At 43.6% G+C, this 25344-nt stretch overlaps 1 protein-coding gene across 1 annotated transcript; it reads left to right on the plus strand.

Moving 5' to 3' along the window:
- Window positions 1–761: 761 nt before the first annotated feature.
- LOC311247768 (adenosine 3'-phospho 5'-phosphosulfate transporter 2-like) lies at window positions 762–25130 on the plus strand (the record flags this gene model as incomplete). The annotated part of the gene is made up of 5 exons (XM_084338769.1): window positions 762–833; window positions 22054–22146; window positions 23689–23800; window positions 24550–24619; window positions 24929–25130. 5 exons carry the CDS (start codon window positions 762–764, stop codon window positions 25077–25079), a joined length of 498 nt encoding a protein of 165 aa, XP_084194895.1. The 3' UTR covers window positions 25080–25130.
- Between the last annotated feature and the right edge of the window lie 214 nt (window positions 25131–25344).

Genomic DNA, 25344 nt, shown 5'->3' on the forward strand with positions numbered 1-25344 from the left:
TGGCACCTCTCTCTGTGTGGCACCTCTCTCTGGGGGGTTGTGTGACACCTCTCTCTGTGTGGCACCTCGCTCTGGGGGGTAGTGTGGCACCTATCTCTCTCTCGCTCTCTGGTGGTAGTGTGCCTCTCTCTCTTTGAGGGTAGTGTGCCCCTCTCTCTCTCTCTCTTTCTCTCTCTCTTTGAGGGTAGTGTGCCTCTCTCTCTTTGAGGGTAGTGTGCCCCTCTCTCTCTTTCTCTTTCTCTCTCTCTTTGAGGGTAGTGTGCCCCTCTCTCTCTCTCTCTTTCTCTCTCTCTTTGAGGGTAGTGTGCCTCTCTCTCTTTGAGGGTAGTGTGCCCCTCTCTCTCTCTCTCTCTCTCTCTCTCTCTCTCTCTCTCTCTCTCTCTTTGGGGGTAGTGTGCCTCTCTCTCTCTCTCTCTCTCTCTCTCTCTCTCTCTCTCTCTCTCTCTCTCTCTCTCTCTTGGGGATAGTGTGCCTCTCTCTCTCTCTCTCTCTCTCTCTCTCTCTCTCTCTCTCTTTGAGGGTAGTGTGCCCCTCTCTCTCTCTCTCTCTCTCTCTCTCTCTCTCTCTCTCCGGGCAGATTGACGATGCCCACCAATCAGCCCCATCACCATTAACATGTGGTAACACTGTGGTGAGGCCAAGGACACACAGGGTGCACACAGCACCACAGAAGCCAGCCTGAGTTCCAACAACAACACACTCGGTACAGAGTACCTATATACTGTATCAAACTAATCACTACCAATACACACAATGAAACCATGGAGGCCATCGGGGCACACCTGATACAGGATGTCCACTTCTTCCTTCCTGTATGGAACGGTTACCGTCAAGTAAGTAAGTAAGTATTTATAAAGCACCTTTCATACATGTCATGTAGCTCAAAGTGCTGTACACAATTATAGGCATATATAACGATAAAAGCAATAATAATAATAATAATAATAATAGTAACGTAAAAATGAAAATAACGTAAAAACAGTCATTTGCTTACCAGTTTGGGAGAACAGGTCCGCACAAACATTTCCGCTCAGTGGCAACCGGAAATGCACTAAACCAATGCACTTGTATGGTAGGTAGCAATGTTTAGGTCTTATAATGCTAGTGTAGTTACGTTTTTATCAGTGGTCATAGTTGGGTCCATAGTGCTTTACCAAGTCCCATGGATCCATCAGTGGCCGTGTATTTGTGTGCGTATGTACCCGTTCGCTCATGTGGTCAGTGGCCAGAGTTGGGTCCACAGGACTTATCCAAGTCCCATGGACCCATCAGTGGCCGCGTCTTGTGGTAGAAAGAAAGAAAAAGAAAAACGCATAAAGAAAACAGTCTAAAGTTTGAAAGTTTGGGAGGTCCGCAGAAACACGCCTTCAGCTCAGAAGCTGAGGCGTGTCAAAAACTTTTGAAAAACTGGAGGCGTGTCTCCTATTGTACCCATTCCTTCATCTAAAAAGTTTGAAAGTTTGGGAGGTCCGCAAAAACACGCCTTCAGCTCAGAAGCTGAGGTGTGTCAAAAACGTTTGAAAAACTGGAGGCGTGTCTCCTATTGTACCCATTCCTTCATCTAAAAAGTTTGAAAGTTTGGGAGGTCCGCAAAAACACTCCTTCAGCTCAGAAGCTGAGGCGTGTCAAAAACTTTTTAAAAACTGGAGGCGTGTCTCCTATGTACCCGTTCCTTCATCTAAAAAGTTGGGTCCACAAGGCTTATCCTAGCCTCATGGATCCATCAGGTTTTTCCAAGCCATAACTATTTGTAAGCTAGACTGTATAGGTACGTTTTTAATTTTCCTTTAAAAATGTGTATAGAGCTGGCGTTTCTGATGTGTGTTGGTAGTGTGTTCCATAGTTTTGGGGCATAGTTGGCAAATGCCATACTTCCTATCCTTTTTTGGTTTCTGGGCGTGTCTAGTAAACCTGTAGTGGATGACCGTAGCGTTCTTGAGGGCAGATAACTAACTAGGGAATTTGCTATGTATTTTGGGCCTTGCTCATTAAGAGCTTTATATGTTAGGAAAAGGACCTTAAAATCAATTCTATGAGTTATTGGAAGCCAGTGCAGAGTGGCCAGGACTGGAGTGATATGTTCTCTTCTCCTTGTATGAGTTAGTAATCGAGCTGCAGAGTTTTGGATAAGCTGAAGCTTCCCAATGGTTGCAACACAACACAACACAACCAGCGATGTAGTGAGGGTGGGGCAGACGGCGTAGGATGTAGTGAGGGGTGTTGTTGTCCGACACAGGATATGCTCACCTCTCTTTCTCTGGGTTATATGGAGAGTTCCAGCACCCTGTGTACCGTCGACGAACGATAATGTCAGTGGTGTTCAAGGCGTGAAGCGATTCACCCATCTCTCTCTTTGGTTCTATAGAGAACGCCCACCGATCCACCTTAATGACCACCACGATGAACGTGACCATGTCGGGGTGATGACGTCACACAGTAGGCCCCACCTCTTGTACCGCTACTGGTGGATAAAATGGCCGCCTGATCCCAGGCACACGGAACGGGGGCCACATTTGGACACTTCCTTCCACCCGGTCTTAACGTGGCCCTGCTGACGGGCTGACGGGCTCTGAAAGCCCCACGGAAACCTTTTGGTAGGACGACGGACACGGAGGACCTTTTTTTTCTTCTTTTTTTTAAAGACAAAGATAAAAGGGAAGCCGGGTCGTTAGCTAACCAAATAGCACAGTTTTGCACTGTTGACTTGTTGACTTTAACGCTTTAGCGGGTGGAAGGACTGAACCGACGGGAAGGAGTGGTCGACGGGAACGGAGCAGACGGGGTTAATGAATCGTGTCCGCAATGAATGTGTCCTGTAACCTTCCCCCCCACTGGAAGGGAAATGGCGCCCACTTTAAGTATTCACTTATATTCTTCCTGTGATGTCATCTGGGTTTAAAATCCATCTCTGCTCCATGAATGGGCCTCTGAATTTGTGAGGCCGTAAAATGTTTGTCTGAGCTATTACACACAAATGAGTTTTAAATGCTGATTCCAAGCTGTTAGCAACACTGGAATATAAACCACATTTAGGTGAGAGAACTCTGCTTAATATTTTAGTAATACTAGAACATAACCTCATATGGGTGTTAAAATTCAATATAATATTTTTGTCAGAGCCCCCTTCATTGTCTATGAAGCGCCCCCCAGATTTTACATCCCAGTGACATCACTGATTAGAGGGTTCTCTCTGATGTCTAGCTTTAGGAGAGAGAGGTGTGTTCGTGCTCACAAATACAGACTGAACTGTCCTGGGGCCCAGGAAGAATGTACGTGAATTATGACAATGTAAGCATTCCCCTTTTTTTAAATACAAAGAAAAAAATACATATTCATAAGGAAAGGGTTGTATTTTATTTTCACCCGCATGTGCCAGAGCAACCGAGAAGGTTTTACTCGATCATTGTCTTGGTAGAAGTGGTGTGGTATATATGTAATTTATATATGATTGTGCTCTAAGAATACATGTGATCATGGGGGCGGAGCCTGCGTGCTCTTAATGTTTAGCAACATGTCCACTGCCATCGCTTGTAACCATTTGATTGGGTGATAAGGTATCGCTCTTTTTACATTAAAAACAAAACGGGGACATTTGTTGAAAAGTGTATGTGTGTGTATATTTACATTATTTGCACAATGTTTGTGTGTAATGTTTGTGTGTGTGCACGTTTGCACACGATCATGCATATTCTCCACTTGCACAACCTGAAAGTAGGCACTTCCGGCTGACTTCAGGTTGCGAATGGTACTTCCTGTCCCATCCAAATACATTGTTTTTAGCTACTTTTCTCCCGTTATTTAAACGACTTTGTCGTCACAGAGAGGTAATGAAACGTTTGTATTATTATAGTATAGAATGTATTTAATAAGCAAACGTTTGTCAGCAGGGTTTTTGGGCTGTATTTCATATAAAAACGTTTACTGTTAGTTTACTTGCTCACGCTAATTAAGGCTAATGCTGGCTAACAGGAGCTAGCGCAAGAAACGACGCCGCAAAGTATTGTTTATAGTGCATTTCTTGCCATCTTATAGCATTTGTACATTTGTATGACAGTCTATAATGCTCCCGTGAGGTTTTTCCGGACGTTTTGGTAATGATTTTCACTATAAAATCATATTTCTAAATGACAGGAAGTTGATAAACTGGCCGGAATAGCTTTGAGCTAACGATCTTTGCCGATACATTCCATTCTAAACGTAACGATAGTTGTTCAAAACATTACCTGTCTATATCATTTGTTCCTCAACGTTATATAGACAGGTAATGTTTTGTAAACTAACTGCAGCCTGCTACAGTTAGAAGCTAACGTTAGCCAGCAAGCTGCAGCCTGCTACAGTTGGAAGCTAACGTTAGCCAGCAAGCTGCAGCCTGCTACAGTTAGAAGCTAATGTTGAGGAACAAATTATATAGACAGGTAATGTTGGCCGATCCATAGATGTGTGACTTGGCCATAAGGATTTGGATAGTCGACTTTGATTGGCTGATAGTCGACTAATAGTCGACTACCCCCCCGAATGAATGCTAAAGTATGCAATTGATACATCTTGATATTTGTCTACTCTAGTGTGTTCATTAGATGAGTGAAATCCTCTTTCAGTGCCTTCAGTGTTTTCTTAGGCAGTTAGCATTGCTGGTATGCGTACCATTAGCGTTAGCCACGCTTCTAGGCCTCTTTGCTTTTGGAAAAAATTATACAAAAAAAGTATTATATATATATTTTTGCATTTGACTAAGAGGTTGGCAGTCGACTACGTCTCCTTTCGATCGATTAGTCGACTATTCAACTAATCGGGGTCAGATGTCATTTATATTCTATATTCATATTGCATGTGACCGGATGTGAAAATTCACTACTGTATCTCCAAAAAGCCCTGTAAATCATCTGCCCTTTGTTAATTTGCTTAGATTTCTAGTACACCTGATCTCAAGAAGGTGCTGAATGAGCTCAATGACAATGTTCCATGCCTGGTCAATGTTAGCATGGTGGCATTCACTATCAAAGATGAAGGGGGAAAAAACATAATAATAATAATTTATATTCTCCTTTGGTTCATTACAATTTACTCAAGCCTAGTAACAGACACAATATTTCTGACACTGGGAATACATTCCCTGAGGTCCATAGATGTCCATAGATACCAATAACATGCAAATGGACCATGTCGAAGTGGAGCAATCTTCCATTTACTTGGGTATGTATGGCACATTTTCAGAAAATATGGCTCTGGCTTACCTCCTACTGGAGTGGAATCCTGCTACCAGGCACGGTGGCGCTATTCTCAAAACTCCACATTGGTAGATCTTGGTGAACTAATGCCTCGCAACAAATATCACACTGATTGGCCAGATAGTGGTGCGATAATCACAGATCAAAATGTACAACTTTGACAAGAAATAACTTTTACACCACGTCAAATTGACACAAGATTTACACATTTCCAGCTATCCTTGGTCTCTACAAGGATAGGGGGGTGACAGGTGGCCCAGGAGGTAGAGCGGTTGTCTGGCAATCGGAAGGTTCCTGGTTCGATTCCAGATCCTCCCAACAGCATGTCAAAGTGTACTTAACCCCTAACTGCTTCTGATGAGCAGGGTTGCGACTACCGTTGGTGTGTGAATGTGTAAGTGAATGTGAGGTATAAACTAAATAAAAGCACTATATAAATGCAGTAAATTTGCCAAATACGACTTGGCAGGGTCTTGGCAGTGGGAGACAACTCTTTAACTTTAATGTTACTCAATGTTAATGTTACTCAGCTTTACATCTACACACATTTTATTATCATAATACACCTACTGTCTAAGCTAATCATGTGGTAGTTATTCATCAGATGCTACAGTCTAAGCTAATCGTTTGTAGATATTCATCAGATGCTACAGTCTAAGCTAATCGTTTGTAGTTATTCATCAGATGCTACAGTCTAAGCTAATAGTGTGGTAGTTATTCATCAGATGCTACTGTCTAAGCTAATCGTTTGTAGTTATTCATCAGATGCTACAGTCTAAGCTAATCGTGTGGTAGATATTCATCAGATGCTACAGTCTAAGCTAATCGTTTGTAGTTATTCATCAGATGCTACAGTCTAAGCTAATCGTGTGGTAGATATTCATCAGATGCTACAGTCTAAGCTAATCGTGTGGTAGATATTCATCAGATGCTACAGTCTAAGCTAATCGTTTGTAGATATTCATCAGATGCTACAGTCTAAGCTAATCGTTTGTAGTTATTCATCAGATGCTACAGTCTAAGCTAATCGTTTGTAGATATTCATCAGATGCTACAGTCTAAGCTAATAGTGTGGTAGATATTCATCAGATGCTACAGTCTAAGCTAATCGTGTGGTAGGCAGTGTTGGGCAAGTTACTCTTAAAAAGTAACTAGTTACAGTTACTAGTTACTTCTTCCAAAAAGTAACTAAATTACTTACTCAGTTACAAATTATAAAAGTAACTAGTTACTTCAGAAAGTAACTATTGCGTTACTTTCAAGTAAATTTGTTACATAAACAACATACACAAATCTAAACCATTTTAATGTTGCTGTGGGACAAAGTGAGACTAGCCTCCAATCAAATGCCATGTATGTAGATATTATGATTACTATGTTTATATAGTGGATCATACAAATACAAACACAATAGCTGTTTTGGAACTTTTGATATGTATTGCCCCTCAACAGGCCACAACTGGGCAACATTAAATACGAGATTACTCGTTACTGAAAAAACTAACGCGTTATTCCCATCACTGGATGTCATAGTATGATGTCATAATAGAACATTCTAGAACATTTGTGATGTCACAGTATGATGTCATAATAGTACATTCTAGAACATTCTAGAACATTTGTGATGTCACAGTATGATGTCATAATCAAACATTCTAGAACATTTGTGATGTCACAGTATGATGTCATATCAAACATTCTAGAACATTTGTGATGTCACAGTATGATGTAATAATCAAACACTAGAACATTTGTGATGTCACAGTATGATGTCATAATCAAACATTCTAGAACATTTGTGATGTCACAGTATGATGTCATAATAGAACATTCTAGAACATTTGGTACATTATATATTCAACAATTCTCTCAGAAGTTCTCAGATCGCAGAAGACCAAGTGAAGATCTCACTTGTTGTTTCGGCTACTTGTCTGTAAGCTTGAATATATTCTGTAGATACAATTTAAAATCCCCACATGGAAAAGGAAACAATGTCCTGTACAATCCTTAATGACCTGCGTCTGGAGGGAAGGGTCTGTGATGTGGTTATTAAAGTTAACAGCACTGAGTTGAATGCCCACAAGGCCCTCCTGTGTGACTGCAGTGACTATTTCAGGTAAGTTTAGCTTGGTTCAGGTTAGCTTGGTTCAGGTTAGCTTTGTTAGTAAACAGATACCATACTGTACTTTTACTGTAAACAGATACTATACTGCACTTCTACTGTAAACAGATACTATACTGTACTTATACTGTAAAAAGATACTATACTGCACTTCTACTGTAAACAGATAATATACTGTACTTCTACTGTAAACATATACTATACTGTACTTCTACTGTAAACAGATACTATACTCTACTTCTACTGTAAAAAGATACTATACTTCTACTGTGCTAAGACCCTATACTTCTACAGTGAAAATATATTACTACTAGGGCTGTCCAGGGGCGTCCATTTGGTATGGCAAGGTATGGCACTCGCCATACCTTGGCAAATAAAAATGTAAAAAAAAAAAAAAAAAAAAAAAAATTTACAATTTTTTATGTTGATTTAGAATTCGAATGTCAACATTATGAACGAAGCTTCGAACTATTCGGTACAGCCCTAGCATGTTTTGATATTGTCAATTATCTCACTTTTACTAGGTGACTTTTACTGTGACTAACTGAAATATGCCCCAAAAAAAAAGGAAAATGGACATAGGGAAGTTTTTTTTATCAAAGGGCAGCAGAGACAAGTGATACAGGGACACAGGTAAGGTCTGGCTTAGTGATTATAATAGTGCAGTTCAGCATTCAGTAACCCATACTTTTTGTGAATGTGTTTTTGATACTACATTCTGTTGAACACACACCTCAAAACCGTACCTAAGGAAAATTGGCTCAATTGCAAGAAAAGTAATGGACAGTTATGATATTACATTCTGCATAATTCGTATGCAAAATATTGTGGTTCCCTGCTTTAGTCTGTCGACACATTTCTATACTAAAAATGCTTGTGTAGTCCTGTGTCACCTAAATGTCATATAACTGAATTGTATAGAAACAACTCACCAAAAGTGACTATTGCACAACTGATTTGACAAAAAAAATCTATCAGGGGGGGGAAACCACCCCTTCACCCCCCCCCCCTCCGCGCCATACCTTGCCTTCTACTGAAAGGACGCCACTGGGGCTGTCCCCGACTAAGGATTTGGATAGTTGACTATGATTGGCCAAAATTTGCCGTTAGTCGACTATTAGTCGACTATATAAAAGAAATAAGAATAAGTATAATAAATATATATATTTTTTTATCATTCCATTTGGGCTGTGGGGGTGCTTAATGTCTGAAGGAGTCGACTGAAGGCTTGTTGTCCTCTGCAAAAGCATGCAATTGGTCCACTGATGGATACATCTTGATATTTGTCTAGTCTAGTGTGTTCATTAGATGGGTGAAATCCTCGTTCAGTACCTCTGTGCCTGTTTTCTTAGGCAGTTGGCCTCTGGTATGCGTGCTATTAGCGTTAGCCACGCTTCTAAGAGGTTGGCAGTCGACTACGGCTCCTTTCGACCGATTAGTCGACTATTCAACTAATAGGGGTCAGCCCTAATTACTACACAGGACAGAATGTTGCTTACTGTTTACTCATCAGATATCTCTGTACTCTGCGTCCCACAGAGCCCTCTTCACTCGCTGGAGCGACTCAGAGAAAGCAGTCTACAGTATCCCTGGGGTGTCCCCGGGTATGATGCAGCTCATCATAGAGTACGCCTACACACGCGTTGTGCTGGTGACAGCAGAGAACGTGAAAGAGCTTCTGGTGGCTGCAGACCAGCTTCGCGTCACTGGCATAGTACGAGCGTGCTCTGACTTCCTAGAGGGCCAGCTGTCTCTGGAAAACTGTGTCGGCATCTGGAGGTTCACAGACATCTACTGCTGCCCTGACCTGAGGCGCAAGGCCCATCTCTTCATCGTGTGCCACTTTGAGGAGATGTTGCACGTCTCACAGGAGTTTGTGGAGCTGTCCCCGCAGCAACTGGTGGACATCATCGAGAGAGATGATCTGAACGTGAAGAGCGAGGAGACGGTGTTCGAGGCCGTCCTCCGTTGGATCGACCACTCCCGTGAGGAGCGTAAAACACACATCCCTTTGCTGCTGCCCAAGGTAACTAATTGTATTACGGATACACAAACATGGTTGCTAGTGCCTGAGCCACATTATTTTTAATTTTATTTTTATTATTTTACTTTTTCTTGTTTGTCTGTCTCTTGTCAAGGTCATTATGATTCATGTTACTGTTATTATTGTTGTCGTCGCTGTTGTCATTGTCATTATTATTATTATTATTATTATTATTATTATTATTATTATTATTATTATTATTATTATTATTATTATTATTATTATTATTATTATTATTATTATTATTATAAAATAAAAACATTTATAAAAAAAAAAAAAAAAAAATGTATTACTGTGCATTACATTAAAACAACACTAGGTTCCCTAGTACAGTGGTTCTCAAACATTTGGGTCCAAACTGTTCCCTAGCAACAGAAACCGTCTACAACCGATGTCTAAGTTGTACCCGCTGTCTGCTTGTCTCTTCCCAGGTTCGCATGGGCTTGATGAGGCCTGACTACTTCAGGAACAACGTCCAGAACAACCCTGTGGTGAGGGACAGCCACGACTGCAGGCCCCTCATCCTCAGCGTCCTGAACCCCTCTGGCTCCGACAGGCTCCCAAACCGCCTGACCCGCCCACGCCTGCCCCAGGAGGTCCTATTGGCCATCGGAGGCTGGAGTGGTGGCAGCGTGACCATTGACATGGAGGCTTACGATATCCGAGCCGGTGGATGGATGCACGTGAGTGTTGAGGGGGAGAGTCCCCGGGCCGACCACGGCACCGCTTATCTCCACGGTCTGGTCTACTGCGTCGGTGGCTTGGACTACGCCTTACAGCATCTCAGCAGTGTGAGCAGGTTCAACCCCGTCACTCGCAGCTGGCTGCAGGCGGCTCCCATGCACTCACGCCGCAGTGACCTCAGCGTGGTCGCGTTGGACGGCTGTATCTACGCCATGGGAGGGTGGGACGGAGACAGGATACTGAACACCGCCGAGTGCTACGAGCCTGAAACCAACCAGTGGACAGTGATCTCACCCATGCTGGAGCACAGGTGGGGCGCCGGGGCAGCAGCCCTCCAGGGCAAGGTGGGTGGAACTGAGGGACACAGGGTGGTAGATGAACACAAGGAACGTTAGATCAGAAATCATAAATGTCTTTATTGCCAAGTAAGCTTGCACATACAAAAGATGTGTCTGGGTCCTTTGGTGCATCAACATTAACAGACAATTAAAGTAGAATGAAATCAAATGGAATATATAAACTAAATTAGAATATTCTTTCTTATTACAGGTTTACATCTGTGGTGGCCAGTGATGCCGGTAACGCGTTACTAAGTAACGCGTTATTGTAATCTGATTACTTTCCCCCGAAAATAGTAATCTAACGCGTTAATCTTTAAAAGCCAGTAATCTGATTGCAGTTACTTGTCCAAGTGGCTGTGCATTACTATTTCGTTACTATCTCATCATAAATTCATAATGCAGGCGGAATGCAGTATTTTATTTCGTTTTCGACAGTCAAAAATACATTTTGAGCTGTTTTTCTTATTATTATTATGGAGTGACGTGGTGTGGCAGTGAAAGGGTTACACAAGAATGTGTCCCCGCGGCGTGACTGGACTCTCTGTCTGTGAGTGACTCTGCTTTGGCCCAATCACATTCCCCATCCACAGTCTGCGAATCAGAGGCAGAGTAGGGCGGGTCTTCACAGCACGTCATGAGACATATGCGCCAATCGGGTGACAGCAGGGCTCCGTTGTTATGTTCGTCTGAGAATTCATTTACAAAACGCTTGTCTAAACGAAGTGAAACCGCAAGAAGACTTTTGCGGTTTCTGTTCAGACTTCCACCCCAAAACGCTCGTTTAAACGTAGCCTCAGTCAAAATACTGTCTACCGCTAAAAACAGCACATCCAATTGCATTGAAAGCATCTGGAATCACAACACTAGCCGACGCTTCGACTATGAATTGAAAATGGGGGACCCTGATGTAAACAAGACAAACGTCTTTCTCTGGTCTGCATCCCCTTAACAATTGTGTGTATTGAGCCGTACTGTATATTGTACCCATTCTGCAATCTGTTAAATAAAGTTTTCATTCATTCATTCAGGTACAGGAGGACTTTCCCTATTGATTAATGTATATTTGATGGTGGCAGAGCAAAAGCTCTTATTTGCCAGATTTACAGTTAATTTACATGTTAAAGAGAGACTGATTGTATGTTTATAGAGAGACATTTATAAAAACAATTTAATAGTTACAGTTGATATAATTGAATAGTTCAGCCTGCATTTGTTAGATGTGAATAGATACACTGGTTTTGTACAACCACTGGCTGGCTGCTCTAATGCTGTGAGCATCATAGACTGTTGCTTTACCATACTTGATGGTACAGAAGCTGAAGCACTAGTTTAACAATTTACGTTATGTGCAGAGAAACAAGTTAAAAACAATTTATGCACTTTCAATAAAGCGTTTAAAAAAAACTGTTGGGGGAACGACGACGACTTCGTAACCTAGTTACTTTCAAAGTAACTAAGTTACTCTGATAATCAAGTAATCAGTAAAGTAACTTGGATTACTTTTTAAAGGAGTAATCAGTAATCAGTAATCGGATTACTTTTACAAGTAATCTGTGGCATCACTGGTGGTGGCTACTTCCAGCTCACAGCTGAGTGCTACAGCCCAGACACCGACCAGTGGACTCTGATTGCCCCCATGAGCAGCAGGCGTAGCGGAGTGGGAGTGGCTGCATATGGAGGACAGGTCTATGCGGTAGGTGCACACAGAGACAAATGCTTTATACTAGATATTTTTATCATTTGACTTTCAATGCTTCTGTGATGCCCTCATTTCCCTAAATGGATTAATACAGTGTCTGCCTGCCTGAGCCACACACTAAAACATTCCTCTCATGTGTCCTGTCCTCAGGTGGGAGGGTGTGACGGTGGAAACATCCTGCGTAGCGCGGAGGCCTTCAGCCCCTTGACTGACTCCTGGAGCGCCCTGCCCAACATGCTCACCCCCCGCACCGACTTTGGCATCGCGGTGCTGGACGACCTGCTCTTCGTGGGGGGAGGCATCAATGGCTTCATCTCCCTCTCCAAGGTGGAGCGCTACGACCAGAGCAGCAACAGGTGGACTGCAGCCGAGGACATGAATATCCGGCGCCGAGGCCTAAGCTGCTGCATAATGCATGGCCTGCCTAACATGAGCCAGTACGCTGCTCCCCGTGGAGGAGGAGGAGGAGGACGAGGAGGAGGAGGAGGAGGAGCAGGAGGAGGAGGAGGAGGAGGAGGAGAAGGAGGACTAGGAGGAGGAGGATGAGGAGGAGGAGGAGGAGGAGCAGGAGGAGGAGGAGAAGGAGGAGAGGAGGAGGAGGAGCAGGAGGAGGAGGAGGAGGAGAGGAGGAAGAGGAGGAGGAGCAGGAGTAGGAGGAGGAGCAGGATGAGGAGGAGGAAGAGGAGGAGAATGAGGAAGAGGAGGAGGAGGAGGAGAAGGAGGAAGATGAGGAAGTGTAGGAGAGGAGGAGGAGGAGTAAGAGGAGGAGGATGAGGAGCAGGAGGAGGAGGAGGAGCAGGAGGAGGAGGAGGTGGAAGAGGAGGAGGAGGAAGAGGAGGAGGAGGAAGAGGAGGAGGGGGAAGAAGAGGAGGAGCAGGAGGAGGAAGATGAGGAAGAGTAGGAGAGGAGGAGGAGGAGTAAGAGGAGGAGGATGAGGAGCAGGAGGAAGAGGAGGAGGAGGAGGAGGAGCAGGAGGAGGAGGAAGAGGAAGAGGAGGAGGAGGAAGAGGAGGAGGTGGAAGAAGAGGAGGAGCAGGATGAGGAGGAGGAGCAGGAGGAGGAGGTGGAAGAGGAGGAGGAAGAGGAGGAGGAAGAGGAGGAGGAGGCGCAGGATGAGGAGGAGGAAGAGGATGAGGAGAATGAGGAGGAGGAGCAGGAGGAGGAGGATGAGGAAGAGGATGAGGAAGAGGAGGAGGAGGAGGATTAGGAGGAGGAGGAGGAAGAGGAGGAGCAGGAGGAAGATGAGGAGGAGAATGAGGAGGAGGAGCAGGAGGAGGAGGAGGACAAGGAGGAGGAGGAAGAGGAGGAGCAGGAGGAGGAGGAAGAGGAGGAGGAGGAAGAGGAGGATGAGGAGGAAGGAGGAGGAGCAGGAGGAGGATGAGGAGGGAGGAGGAGGAGGAAGAGGAGGAGCAGGATGAGGAGGAGGAGGAGGAGGAGGAAGAGGAGGAGAATGAGGAAGAGGAGGAGGAGGAGGAGGAGGAGAAGGAGGAGGAGGAGGAGGAAGATGAGGAAGAGTAGGAGCAGGAGCAGGATGAGCAGGAGGAGGAGGAGGAGGAAGATGAGGAAGAGTAGGAACAGGAGCAGGAGGAGGATTAGGAGGAGGAGGAGGAGGAGGATTAGAAGGAAGAGTAGGAGGAGGAGGAGGAGGAGGAGGATTAGAAGGAGGACGAGGAAGATGAGGAAGAGGAGGAGAAGGAGAAGGCGGAGGAGGAAGATGAGGAAGAGGAGGAGGAGGAGGAGGAGGAGGAAGATGAGGAAGAGGAGGAGGAGGAGGAGCAGGAGGAGGAGGCAGCAGGGGATCCATCTAAGAACCTTAAAGCCCAACCTCTAGGTTAAACCCTACTGATCAATTATGGGTAGTTTACATCATTGGTATATAATTTCATTATTTATTTTTTTCCATTTGACACCGGAAATGCCACTCTGAAAGAGTTAAAAAGGTCCATGCACGAATAACATGCACGCGCGAATCAAAAAAGCTTATCAAACGCCGACGTCACAACAGGTGTGGCTTGCATATTAATGAGCCGAATCTAATGTTGCTTTTCCACTAAAATAAAGTACTCAGTTTGTCTCCGTGTGGGGAGGCAGGGCTGCTGATGATCAGCATGAGAGCTCCAGAAATGACACGTGAAAAACTGCAGACCACTGATTGGTCAGAAGAGAGACACGTCACTGTTTGGGGAGTCTGAACGGAAACAGAACGCCGCCATCTTTAATGTCTCGCGTAGGATGTCTTTTGTATGTTTGCAGCAAGAAACAAGTGCAATAAAAAAGGATACAGTCACTGTGTATTCTGCCTCATTTATTGATGAAACAAAACCGACATCAACACAATTTGCCACCGAGCGGAGAGTTTAGTCTGACAAAAAGATCGCTGATTAGTTACGCTTGTTGTTGGGGGTTAGGGACGTAACGTTAGTTAGCCTAATGCTAACGTTAGCAGATAGACACGAGAGGCTATCTGTGTAGAATAGACACAATGAGGTAACGTTAGCGTTAGCATAATAGACACAACGAGAGTCTGGTTAATGTTGTTATTGATTGATTGAATGAAAACTGTGTTTTACTCTGGCTTGCCAAGCTCATCATAGCCCCTTTCGTGACTGATGCACCGAGTGAAGCTTGTGGACTCGACAACAGCGGCGGCCGCAGGGCGCCGGAGCCCGCAGCGCTAGTTAGCTCATAGCTATCGTGTAACACTAGCCTTTGCGGGCTCGGGCGCCCTGCGGCTGCCGCCGCCGTCGCGTCCATGGGCCCCCCGGCAGGGCACCCGTGGGGACGGGTCGGGGTGTACAGAGAGGAGAGAACCATTTTGGGTCGGCCGTTCATGCCGGCCAGCGAGCCGGATGTCGGGATATGTTGTTAGCACAATAGCTACCAAGCTAAGCTATGTTATCTACTAACGTTATAAACACAATATGTGTACAACGACACAATGATTTACATTATTACAAATATGGTAACGTGGTTGTGGCTTTTACAAATAGTGGTTAGCTTTAGAGATGGATGGATGGCTATAATCACGGAGCAATAGTGAGGTGAAACAGATACATTTCCATTCGGCTAGTAGTAGCAAGCATATATCTATGGTAGCAAGGCTCTCTGCCTGCCACTAGCTGTGTGACTCTCAGCGCCCACTGGTGAGCCCCCTGGTGACCAATACCTGTTGTGACGACATTACACGTGCACGTTATAAACCATTGATTAAAATATGCATGTGCATGTTGATTGTGTTGGGCAGACAAAATGTTTTGATAAAAATGCTAAAACTGGGTCAATTTCAATACTTTTTTTTCCAATTCTTCATGAAAGTCACTGTTGGCCTAGTCCACATTGTTTATTGAACAAAAATACAACGTGGAGGTTGACCTTTAAACATTTATTAGACCAAAAGAAATCCTAAGAAATTAATAAATTACTATCAGCCAAAGGTGGTGCATTTCTTTCTTCTAGTAATTCAGACAATATCGTTTTTTTGTTTGTGTAATGTAATGTAATATCTGTTTTTAGTTTGTGTAATGTAATGTAATATCTGTTTTTAGTTTGTGTAATGTAATGTAATATCTGTTTTTAGTTTGTGTAATGCACATAATATGGGAACTTTTATCCATATGGTTGAGCCTGTTAGGAATTGCACCCCCAACCCAAGCAGATTGCAGATCACTCTCTCTATATGGAGGTAAAAAAGAAAGTATGGTAAAAATAATTGGCATAAAAAGGGCACTTTTTTATGAGGCACAAAAGGGCAGGTGCTTGTGCACCTGTTGGGCTCTATGTGTGCACATGCCTGCTCGCTGTGCCCTTGAGCAAGGCACCTCAGCTTTAACCGCTCCAGTGTTAGCTGCTCAGGGGCCAGTAGTAGAGTGCCTGACCATAGTGTCTTTATACCTGTATCACTGGACATATAAATGCATATTAAATCAAATCAAATTGATTTGTAAAGCCCGAAATCACAAGTTAATGTCCCCATGGGCCGGACAAGTCTTCTTTAAACTATTCAAGAAGAAACATCCCAATAAATCAAGAACAAAAAACCCACCATGAAATCCAAAATAAATGTAAAATAATAAATGCAACACTCCCAGACATACCCCAGCGAAGGTAAGGAAAAACCTATAGCAATAGGAAAAAAGCACCACAGGCGATGTGGAGGAGAGAAACCTTAGAAGGGCCGTTCAAGGGGGGATCCCCCTTCTTGGATGTCGGTGATAATAGTGTTGCTATGGATGGGTGGAGAATAAAACAGGTGAATAGTTGGTATGTATGTACATATACGTGTAATAAAACACAAATATGTGCATGCAATAGCAACTGGGGTACATTTTTTAAACATTTAAATATATTACAACTCTGTACATACATGTGATTAGCATTATACTCAGTAGAACAAATGTATATATCTTATACCCAGCTTAATCACTATATTAATATTACTATTGCACTTTACTGTTACATTTGCACTCGGGTTGGATGCCCCACTTATTTTCATTGTAATGTACTTATGCTGTATGATGACCAGTGTTGGGCAAGTTACTTTTAAAAAGTAACTAGTTACAGTTACTAGTTACTTCTTCCAAAAAGTAACTAAATTACTTACTCAGCTACAAATTATAAAAGTAACTAGTTACGTCAGAAAGTAACTATTGCGTTACTTTCAAGTACATTTTTTCCATAAACAATATACACAAATCTGAACTATTTTAATGTTGCTGTGGGACAAAGTGAGACTAGCCTCCAATCAAATGCCATGTATATGTAGATATTATAATTACTATGTTTATATAGTGGATCATACAAATACAAACACAATAGATTAGGGGTGTAACGGTACACAGAAGCCACGTTTCGGTACGTACCTCTGTATTGGGGTCACGGTTCGGTACGAGTTTGGTACAACAGAAAAAAAATATGTATAATTATTATTATTAATACAATACATTTTTTTAATTACTTTTTTTAAATATATTATATTTATGATCATTATTATAATTATTATTATTAAATAGAATAATTTTCTATAGGCTTGCCGTGGGATACTGGTGTCATTCTGTGTTCAGGCATCCAGAGTAAATGAATTGCCTACTGCCCCTTTAACAACTTATAGGCTTGGTAAGTTTCACTTTCCCTTCTAGAGAGGATTTAACTGCACGAGACTAAATACTAGAGAACAGATTACATATTACAACAATGGCAGAGGATTATTTGGATTTAACTGGAGAGGAGCTCAGATGATCAGTCCGAAAAAGTATGTTTCTTTTTTTATTTGATCAGCGTGAGTCCAGCGGGGAGAATGTTGTTGTTGTTGTTTGTTGGCGACGTGCGTGTGTGTGTGTGTGTGTTTCTGCGATGCGCGGCGTGTGTGTGTGTGTGTGTGTTGGCGATGCGCGGCGTGTGTGTGTGTGTGTGTCGGCGATGCCGCGGCGTGTGTGTGTTGGCGATGCGCGGCGTGTGTGTGTGTGTTGGCGCAGAGATCTGTCTGATGAAAAAAACTGCATAGTAACGCGTGGCATTTTTTGGCAGTAACGGTAACGGCGTTATTAAGATTGGAAGAGTAATCCGTTAGATTACTCGTTACTGAAAAAACGAACGCCGTTAGTAACGCCGTTATTCCCATCACTGGTGGTAGGTATTCATCAGATGCTACAGTTTAAGCTAATCGTGTGGTAGATATTCATCAGATGCTACAGTCTAAGCTAATCGTTTGTAGTTATTCATCAGATGCTACAGTCTAAGCTAATCGTGTGGTAGATATTCATCAGATGCTACAGTCTAAGCTAATCGTGTGGTAGATATTCATCAGATGCTACAGTTTAAGCTAATCGTTTGTAGATATTCATCAGATGCTACAGTCTAAGCTAATCGTTTGTAGATATTCATCAGATGCTACAGTCTCTAAGCTAATCGCGTGGTAGATTCATCAGATGCAGGAGGTCTCCGGTGACGCCTCACACAGAGCTAACAGGCTGCCACACGCCATCAGAAGGCAGAACAACAACAGCGATATCCCAAGTTGGCAGGAAATGTTAGGAAAGTCTTTTGTTTCGTCCTTGATGATCTCCTGCTTGTGTGTGTGTGTGTGTGTGTGTGTGTGTGTGTGTGTGTGTCTTTGTTATGTCCGTGTGTCTCTGGCTCAGCTCCTCGTGGTGTGAAACGACAGAGACTTGCCAGCGCAGCAGGAGGGTACGGAGGACGTGGCTCACAGTGTCGCTCTCCTCTAATGGAGGAGCAGATATTACACTAGTTACTGCCATGCGGGAAACCCAACGCCGGGCCAATTAGTAATTTGGTATTTCATAAAAGCCTGGCAGGTTCCGCGGGATGATGACACACTGACAGGGCTGCTCTCTTCTCCGGGGGCCAAGGGCTCCCAGCTACAGGACTGCTGGAACACACACAGGCGTGCGCACACTGCACACACACACACACAGGCACACATATACACAAGCAGGCACGCACACACACACAGGCACGCATTTACACACACAGGCACGCATTTACACACACAGGCACGCATTTACACACACGCATAATAATAATAATAATAATAATAATAATAATAATTCATTTATTTTGTATAGCACTTTTCAAGGACCCAAAGTCGCTGACAATAGGCAAATGCCCTCAGCTAGAATACGCATTCAATCAATGTTATAAGACATTGATATCAGGAGCTATCTGTAGCTACTGCTAGCCCGGTAGATAACGTTAAGACAATTTAGTTTACTGGGACAGATCGACTAACGTGAGCTAGCTAACGCGAGCTAACGCGAGCTAACGCGAGCTAACGAGGGAACGGAGGTATTACGCACTCGACTATTGCTGGAGCATTTGTTGATATCAGCAGCTATCAGTAGCTAGCCAGCTAGATACCGTTAGACAATGCCTCGTCATGTATTAAACTAAAAGTGAATAGTTGACTGGGTCATTGTTTAAACTTCTTCTAGAGCAGACTGCCTGTGTTGACATGAGCACTGCGAGCAGAAGCCCTTAGCCAATAGTATCCCGCTGCAGGGCTGGGCGGATATGACTCGTTGCCACGTTTTTTTCAAAATAAGAGTATCATACGAACCTAATTGTTGCTAACTGCCAGAGCCATCGATATTATGACTGGAGATGCGCTTGGGGCGGAAATGAGACCCGCACAGATTTTCAAAATAAGAGTATCTTTATGAACTTGATTGATTACACGTCACACGGCGGGCAGCCCTCTAAGTGTCAAGCGCCAACGGTAAAAACTGACCGCCCCTGGCGGGCGGCGGGCTTTAGTTTCGGTCCCTGAGTGAAAGGGTTTTAAAGGGATAGTTCAAATAGTTTATTTTACATTAAATTGTATGAAATACTTAAGCTGACTTTGCCGAGTCCTGTGGTGGAAGTGCTGGCCGTGTTCTGAACGAGGTCCGGTAGTAACAGTTTTAAGCCACAACACCACACCAGAATACCCTGAACACATTTAACCCTTTCACTGCCACACTGCCAAAATGGTTAATCCTTTCACTGCGACAATACATCAGGTTAACCCTTTCACTGCCACACGACAACGGGCCAATCCTTTCACAACCACACTACAGAAGGTTAACCATTTCACTGCCACACTACAGACTGTTTACCGTCTGTAGTGTGGCAGTGAAAGGTTAACCGTCTGTAGTGTGGTAGTGAAAGGGTTAAAGGAACACACCAACATTATGGGAAATGCACTACCATCTTCTCCAGAGTCAGACAAGAAGAACTTCCTCTCTGTGCGTTCAGTAGAACGCCATCCGACTCCAAGCTAGCCTAACTTGGCACAAATGAATGGAGGCGGATACAGACCTATATTCTATCTTAACACCCCTGCGAGAGGTGTTTTTGGCGAACAGCTACTGTAGGCTAGCTGGTCCGTATTCGCTTCCATTCATTTGTGCTAAGCTAGGCTAGCTTGCAGCCGGATAGCTTTCTACTGAACGCACAGAGAGGAAAACTGGTATCCATCTTCTTGTCTCTCTCTGGGGAAGATGGTAAGCACATGTCCTATAATGTTGGCGTGTTCCTTTTAAGGGTTTTGTTTCAAGAACTGTAAAAGGAAAAGAGAAGAAGTCTTTCAACAACTTCACATCCAGTGAAAACGCAGAATTTCCCTCGTGATAAATAAAGTATAGCACACTGATGAAGGCCGGATGGCTGAAAACGTTTTGTGTCCTTTAAACAACTTGTAAAATAAAAAACAACGATATTCCGAGTGCGGTCCCTACCTCCCTTTTTTTCGCATAATTAATGTTGGACTACGCACCTGTCTGAGCGCAGTGGTTACCCTCTTTTCTACCAAATAAAGTATTTCTAAATAAAGTATTTCTAAATAAATTAAAGTGTTCTGAATGAAAGCATTCTAATGGTGATGTCATAGTGACTACTGGTCATTGAGAGCTACAGTATATAGTTCTAGAATTCGTTGCGAATTCTATTCGAATTCCAAGATATAAGTCGGAGGAATCTCACACCACAAAGGGTTAAAAAGAGGACACGTTTCAGCCTCGTTGTGCGACGACTGACTTGTGTTTATTTTCTCATCATATGTCTCCTGCTGTCAATGTGCACCAAGAAATAATATTATTATTAATAATAATATTATGGGCTGGACAAATGTTCTGAGGGAGGGCATTAAACTCAACATCAAGCTTGATCTTCAGCACCTTTTACACATGTGGTCATATTTCCATGCTCTAAAACAATATTTGTGTACGCGTGTGTGTGTGTGTGTGTGTGTGTGTGTGTGTGTGTGTGTGTGTGTGTGTCTTTCAGGTGTGATGCTTATATCCCTAGCGTTATGTGCGGATGCTGCCATTGGGAACGTGCAGGAGAAAGCAATGAAGCTCCATAATGGCTCCAACTCTGAAATGGTACAAATTCTTACTACGCTGACGACACAGTGCAATTCAAACTACGCTGACGACACAGTGCAATTCAAACTACGCTGACGACACAGTGCAATTCAAACTACGCTGACGACACAGTGCAATTCAAACTACGCTGAATACACAGTACAATTCAAACTACACTGAATACACAGTACAATTCAAACTACGCTGACGACGCAGTGATGTAACTGGTATGTACTGGTTTGTGTGTGATGTGACTGGTGTGTGTGTGATGTAACTGGTATGTACTGGTTTGTGTGTGTGATGTAACTGGTTTGTACTGGTTTGTGTGTGTGATGTGACTGGTATGTACTGGTTTGTGTGTGTGATGTGACTGGTAAGTACTGGTTTGTACTGGTTTGTGTGTGTGATGTGACTGGTATGTACTGGTTTGTGTGTGTGATGTGACTGGTAAGTACTGGTTTGTACTGGTTTGTGTGTGTGATGTGACTGGTTTGTGTGTGTGATGTGACTGGTATGTACTGGTTTGTGTGTGTGATGTGACTGGTTTGTACTGGTTTGTGTGTGTGATGTGACTGGTATGTACTGGTTTGTGTGTGTGATGTGACTGGTTTGTACTGGTTTGTGTGTGTGATGTGACTGGTATGTACTGGTTTGTGTCTGTGATGTGACTGGTTTGTACTGGTTTGTGTGTGTGATGTGACTGATATGTACTGGTTTGTGTGTGTGATGTGACTGGTATGTACTGGTTTGTGTGTGTGATGTGACTGGTTTGTACTGGTTTGTGTGTGTGATGTGACTGGTTTGTACTGGTTTGTGTGTGTGATGTGACTGGTATGTACTGGTTTGTGTCTGTGATGTGACTGGTTTGTACTGGTTTGTGTGTGTGATGTGACTGGTATGTACTGGTTTGTGTGTGTGATGTGACTGGTATGTACTGGTTTGTGTGTGTGATGTGACTGGTATGTACTGGTTTGTGTCTGTGATGTGACTGGTTTGTACTGGTTTGTGTCTGTGATGTGACTGGTTTGTACTGGTTTGTGTGTGTTATGTGACTGGTCTGTACTGGTTTGTGTTGCAGGTGCTGTACTCGTACTCCATCGGCTTCCTTTACATCCTGACCGGCCTGTTCATGGTGGGGGGTCTGGGCCCTGCAGTAGCCTTCTGTTCAGAGGTCAGAGGTCGCCTGACGAGACGACTATGAATTCACATTCAATGTATTTTGTTTTGCACGCTGTTTTCCCATCTCTACTCCCTGGCGCCAGCGTTTTCAGACCGCTCTAACTGTTTGTAGACCCATCGCCATCGTATGTTCTATGTATGTCGTATGCATTGTGTTATTTGTCAACATGATGAAACAAAAATCTTTAATCTGGCATCACATCCAACGTTGGTGATTCTGTTCCTGGTGATGGATGCAAATTAGCGCATATTTAACCCTTTCAGTGCCACTCACGAGATTTCTCGGATTTTTTTTTTTTTTTTTTTTGCGATCTGAAAAATTATTGCATCACCCGAGCCTACCCGAGTATAGCCGAGGGGCGCCGACGATCACTGTGGAAAAAAGCGCCCCCTGTCGTCTCCCAGATGACATAAGTGATTTTGGAATGGACTCAATGAAAATGAATGGGGAAAAAAATCCGGTACTCCACATTTTCCAGTTCACTGATCCAGCCGGGGTTACCACAGTTCATTCTGGAGCCTCAGATCCCCGCGGATCATAGAGATCTACTGTGTCGCGTTGGATCCATACACGTATAGATTTTTTCGAATGGTGATCAGGAATTGGAATATACCAGTTGGATACCATCTGATGTCAGGTAAGGACTCTATGTTATCAGTGGTAGGATAATCGGAGTAAGTTTGATGAAGTTATAAGCTGTTTTGTGAAATGTCTTCTTTCGGTTTCACTGTAAAACTCCGTGAGGTAATCAACGGAGCGATTATCAGTGCGCGGCCGTAATGTGCGTGCGTGCACGTATAATATTGATCATCTAGCGTTTATTTGAAAACGATTCATAAAAAGGCCGACGAATATCAACGTTGTGGAATATTCCACTAAAAGACGATTTTCATAGAATGCTCCAGAATGAGCTGTTTTTATATCAAAACGGGGGCTTTTCTAACTGCTCTGAAACGGAAACGACGCGATAAAAAAACAATCTGTCTTCACAGCACTGACTGGAAAATAGTCTTTGATAATGCGATGGGCAGATTAGACACTTAGCCATAATTTAAAACATAGATTAGGCGATATTAACGTTAACATTGGCGCCGATGGTGGCATTCAAGCGGTAAAACGGAAAACCAGGCGTGGCACTGAAAGAGTTAATTAGGTGACGCCTATTTTGCATAATATATAAACATAAAATCTCAGAAAACTTGCAATACATTTTTTCTTAGTTGGGAAAGTTTCATAGTGATATCTATTAAAATATAATATTTGCCTCTTCGCCTCTAGGCTGTCTCGCCTTAACCCTTTCACTGTCACACGACAGAAGGTTAGCCCTTTGGTATCACACTCCTCCAACAGAAGGTTAGCCCTTTGGTAATGCTCCATCATTAGCATCCGCGGAGCTAATGATGCTAATGATGGAGCATCGCCGTCGGTTGTGTGATAGTAAAGGGCTAACCTTCTGTATTGCCACAGTGAACGGGTTAACCGGCTGTCGTGTGGCAGTGAAAGTAACTTCCCCTGAACCCTCTGTCCCCTCAGCATCCCGTGACGACGTACGGCTACGCGTTCTTCTTCTCCCTGACGGGTTACTTCGGCATCTCCTTCGTGTTGGCGCTGATCAAACTCTTCGGAGCCCTGGTGGCAGTCACGGGTGAGATCTGCTATTATTCTATTCAGTTCAGTTCTGCTCTATCCTATTATGTTATCTATTATGTTTTACCAAACGGAGAAGGTAAAGACGACTTTAAACTGTTAAAACGGTAATCCAGAACTGTTTTATTGCACTGTAAAAACATTTGTATGTGTCTGTCTGCACTTCATGTGCTCATTTTATATCTATTCTATTCTACTATTTTATTGCACTGCACTATTTTACTCTGTCTATTCTATCTTATTATTTTTATTATTGTCTATTTTTAAAACTGAATCAAATCATAAACAAGGTGGCCTGTTGGGATGTTAAGATCCTAATGTGAAAAACTGTCATTTTATATGTCTGCACTTTATGTGCTCATTGTATGTCTGTCTTTTTCTGTTGTGAAGCACTTTGAGCTGCAGTTTTTGTATGAAAGGTGCTATACAACGTAAACGTATAAGTTTATTATTTATTATTATTATTATTATTATCCCAGGTCACCGAAAACGAATGCTGATTTAGTTAGCACATCATCTCGCACACATATCCAAGCACTGTGACCAGTTCTCCAGTCAGCTTGTACAGAGACAGAACCTTGACCTTCTGGATAGAAAGAGCTCGACTAACATTGCTAATGATAAGTGGGGGAATAGGGCTAGAGTTCCAACAAATCTGAACGATCCCTTTTTAAGCTACAGTTTCCAGGGAAGGTTGAGGACACGACATGTTGTTCTAACTAACGGTCTCCTTCACGCCGTCTGCAGTCACCACCGGACGGAAGGCCATGACCATCGTGCTCTCCTTCATGTTCTTCTCAAAGCCTTTCACCTTCCAGTAAGTGTCCTGCTCACCTAACTTTGAGTTAGAGTTTACACTGTGTCCAGAGATTATCAATATATATTGGTTAAGACCCTGACAGAGATGATCAATGATGTAGTGGTTAAGACCCTGACAGAGAGGATCAATGGTGTAGTGGTTAAGACCCTGACAGAGATGATCAATGGTATATTGGTTAAGACCCTGACAGAGATGATCAATGGTATATTGGTTAAGACCCTGACGGAGAGGATCAATGGTGTAGTGATCAGTGGTTTCCCCAAATGTTGCTGTTTCTTGAAGTGCCCTCCGTGTTCTCCTCTTCAGGTACATCTGGGGCGGCCTGCTGGTCCTGTTCGGCATCTTCCTCAACGTCTACAGTAAGAACAGAGACCGGATGAAGCTTCCCTCCGTCCAGGATCTCCGGAGCTGGCTGGTCAGCGCCAAGAAGGTCCGACTGCTCTCTCAGAACATCTAGGAGAAGAGACCAACGTGTTGGTGGAGATACACCAGGCATGCCTCTCTCTGTGTGGCACCTCTCTCTGTGTGGCACCTCTCTCTGGGGGGGGGGTAGTGTGGCACCTCTCTCTGTGTGGCACCTCTCTCTGTGTGGCACCTCTCTCTGTGTGGCACCTCTCTCTGGGGGGTTGTGTGACACCTCTCTCTGTGTGGCACCTCGCTCTGGGGGGTAGTGTGGCACCTATCTCTCTCTCGCTCTCTGGTGGTAGTGTGCCACCTCTCTC

The sequence above is a fragment of the Notolepis coatsorum genome (genome assembly GCF_963971535.1).
Source record: "Notolepis coatsorum genome assembly, contig: SCAFFOLD_300, whole genome shotgun sequence".
NCBI lineage: Eukaryota > Metazoa > Chordata > Actinopteri > Aulopiformes > Paralepididae > Notolepis > Notolepis coatsorum.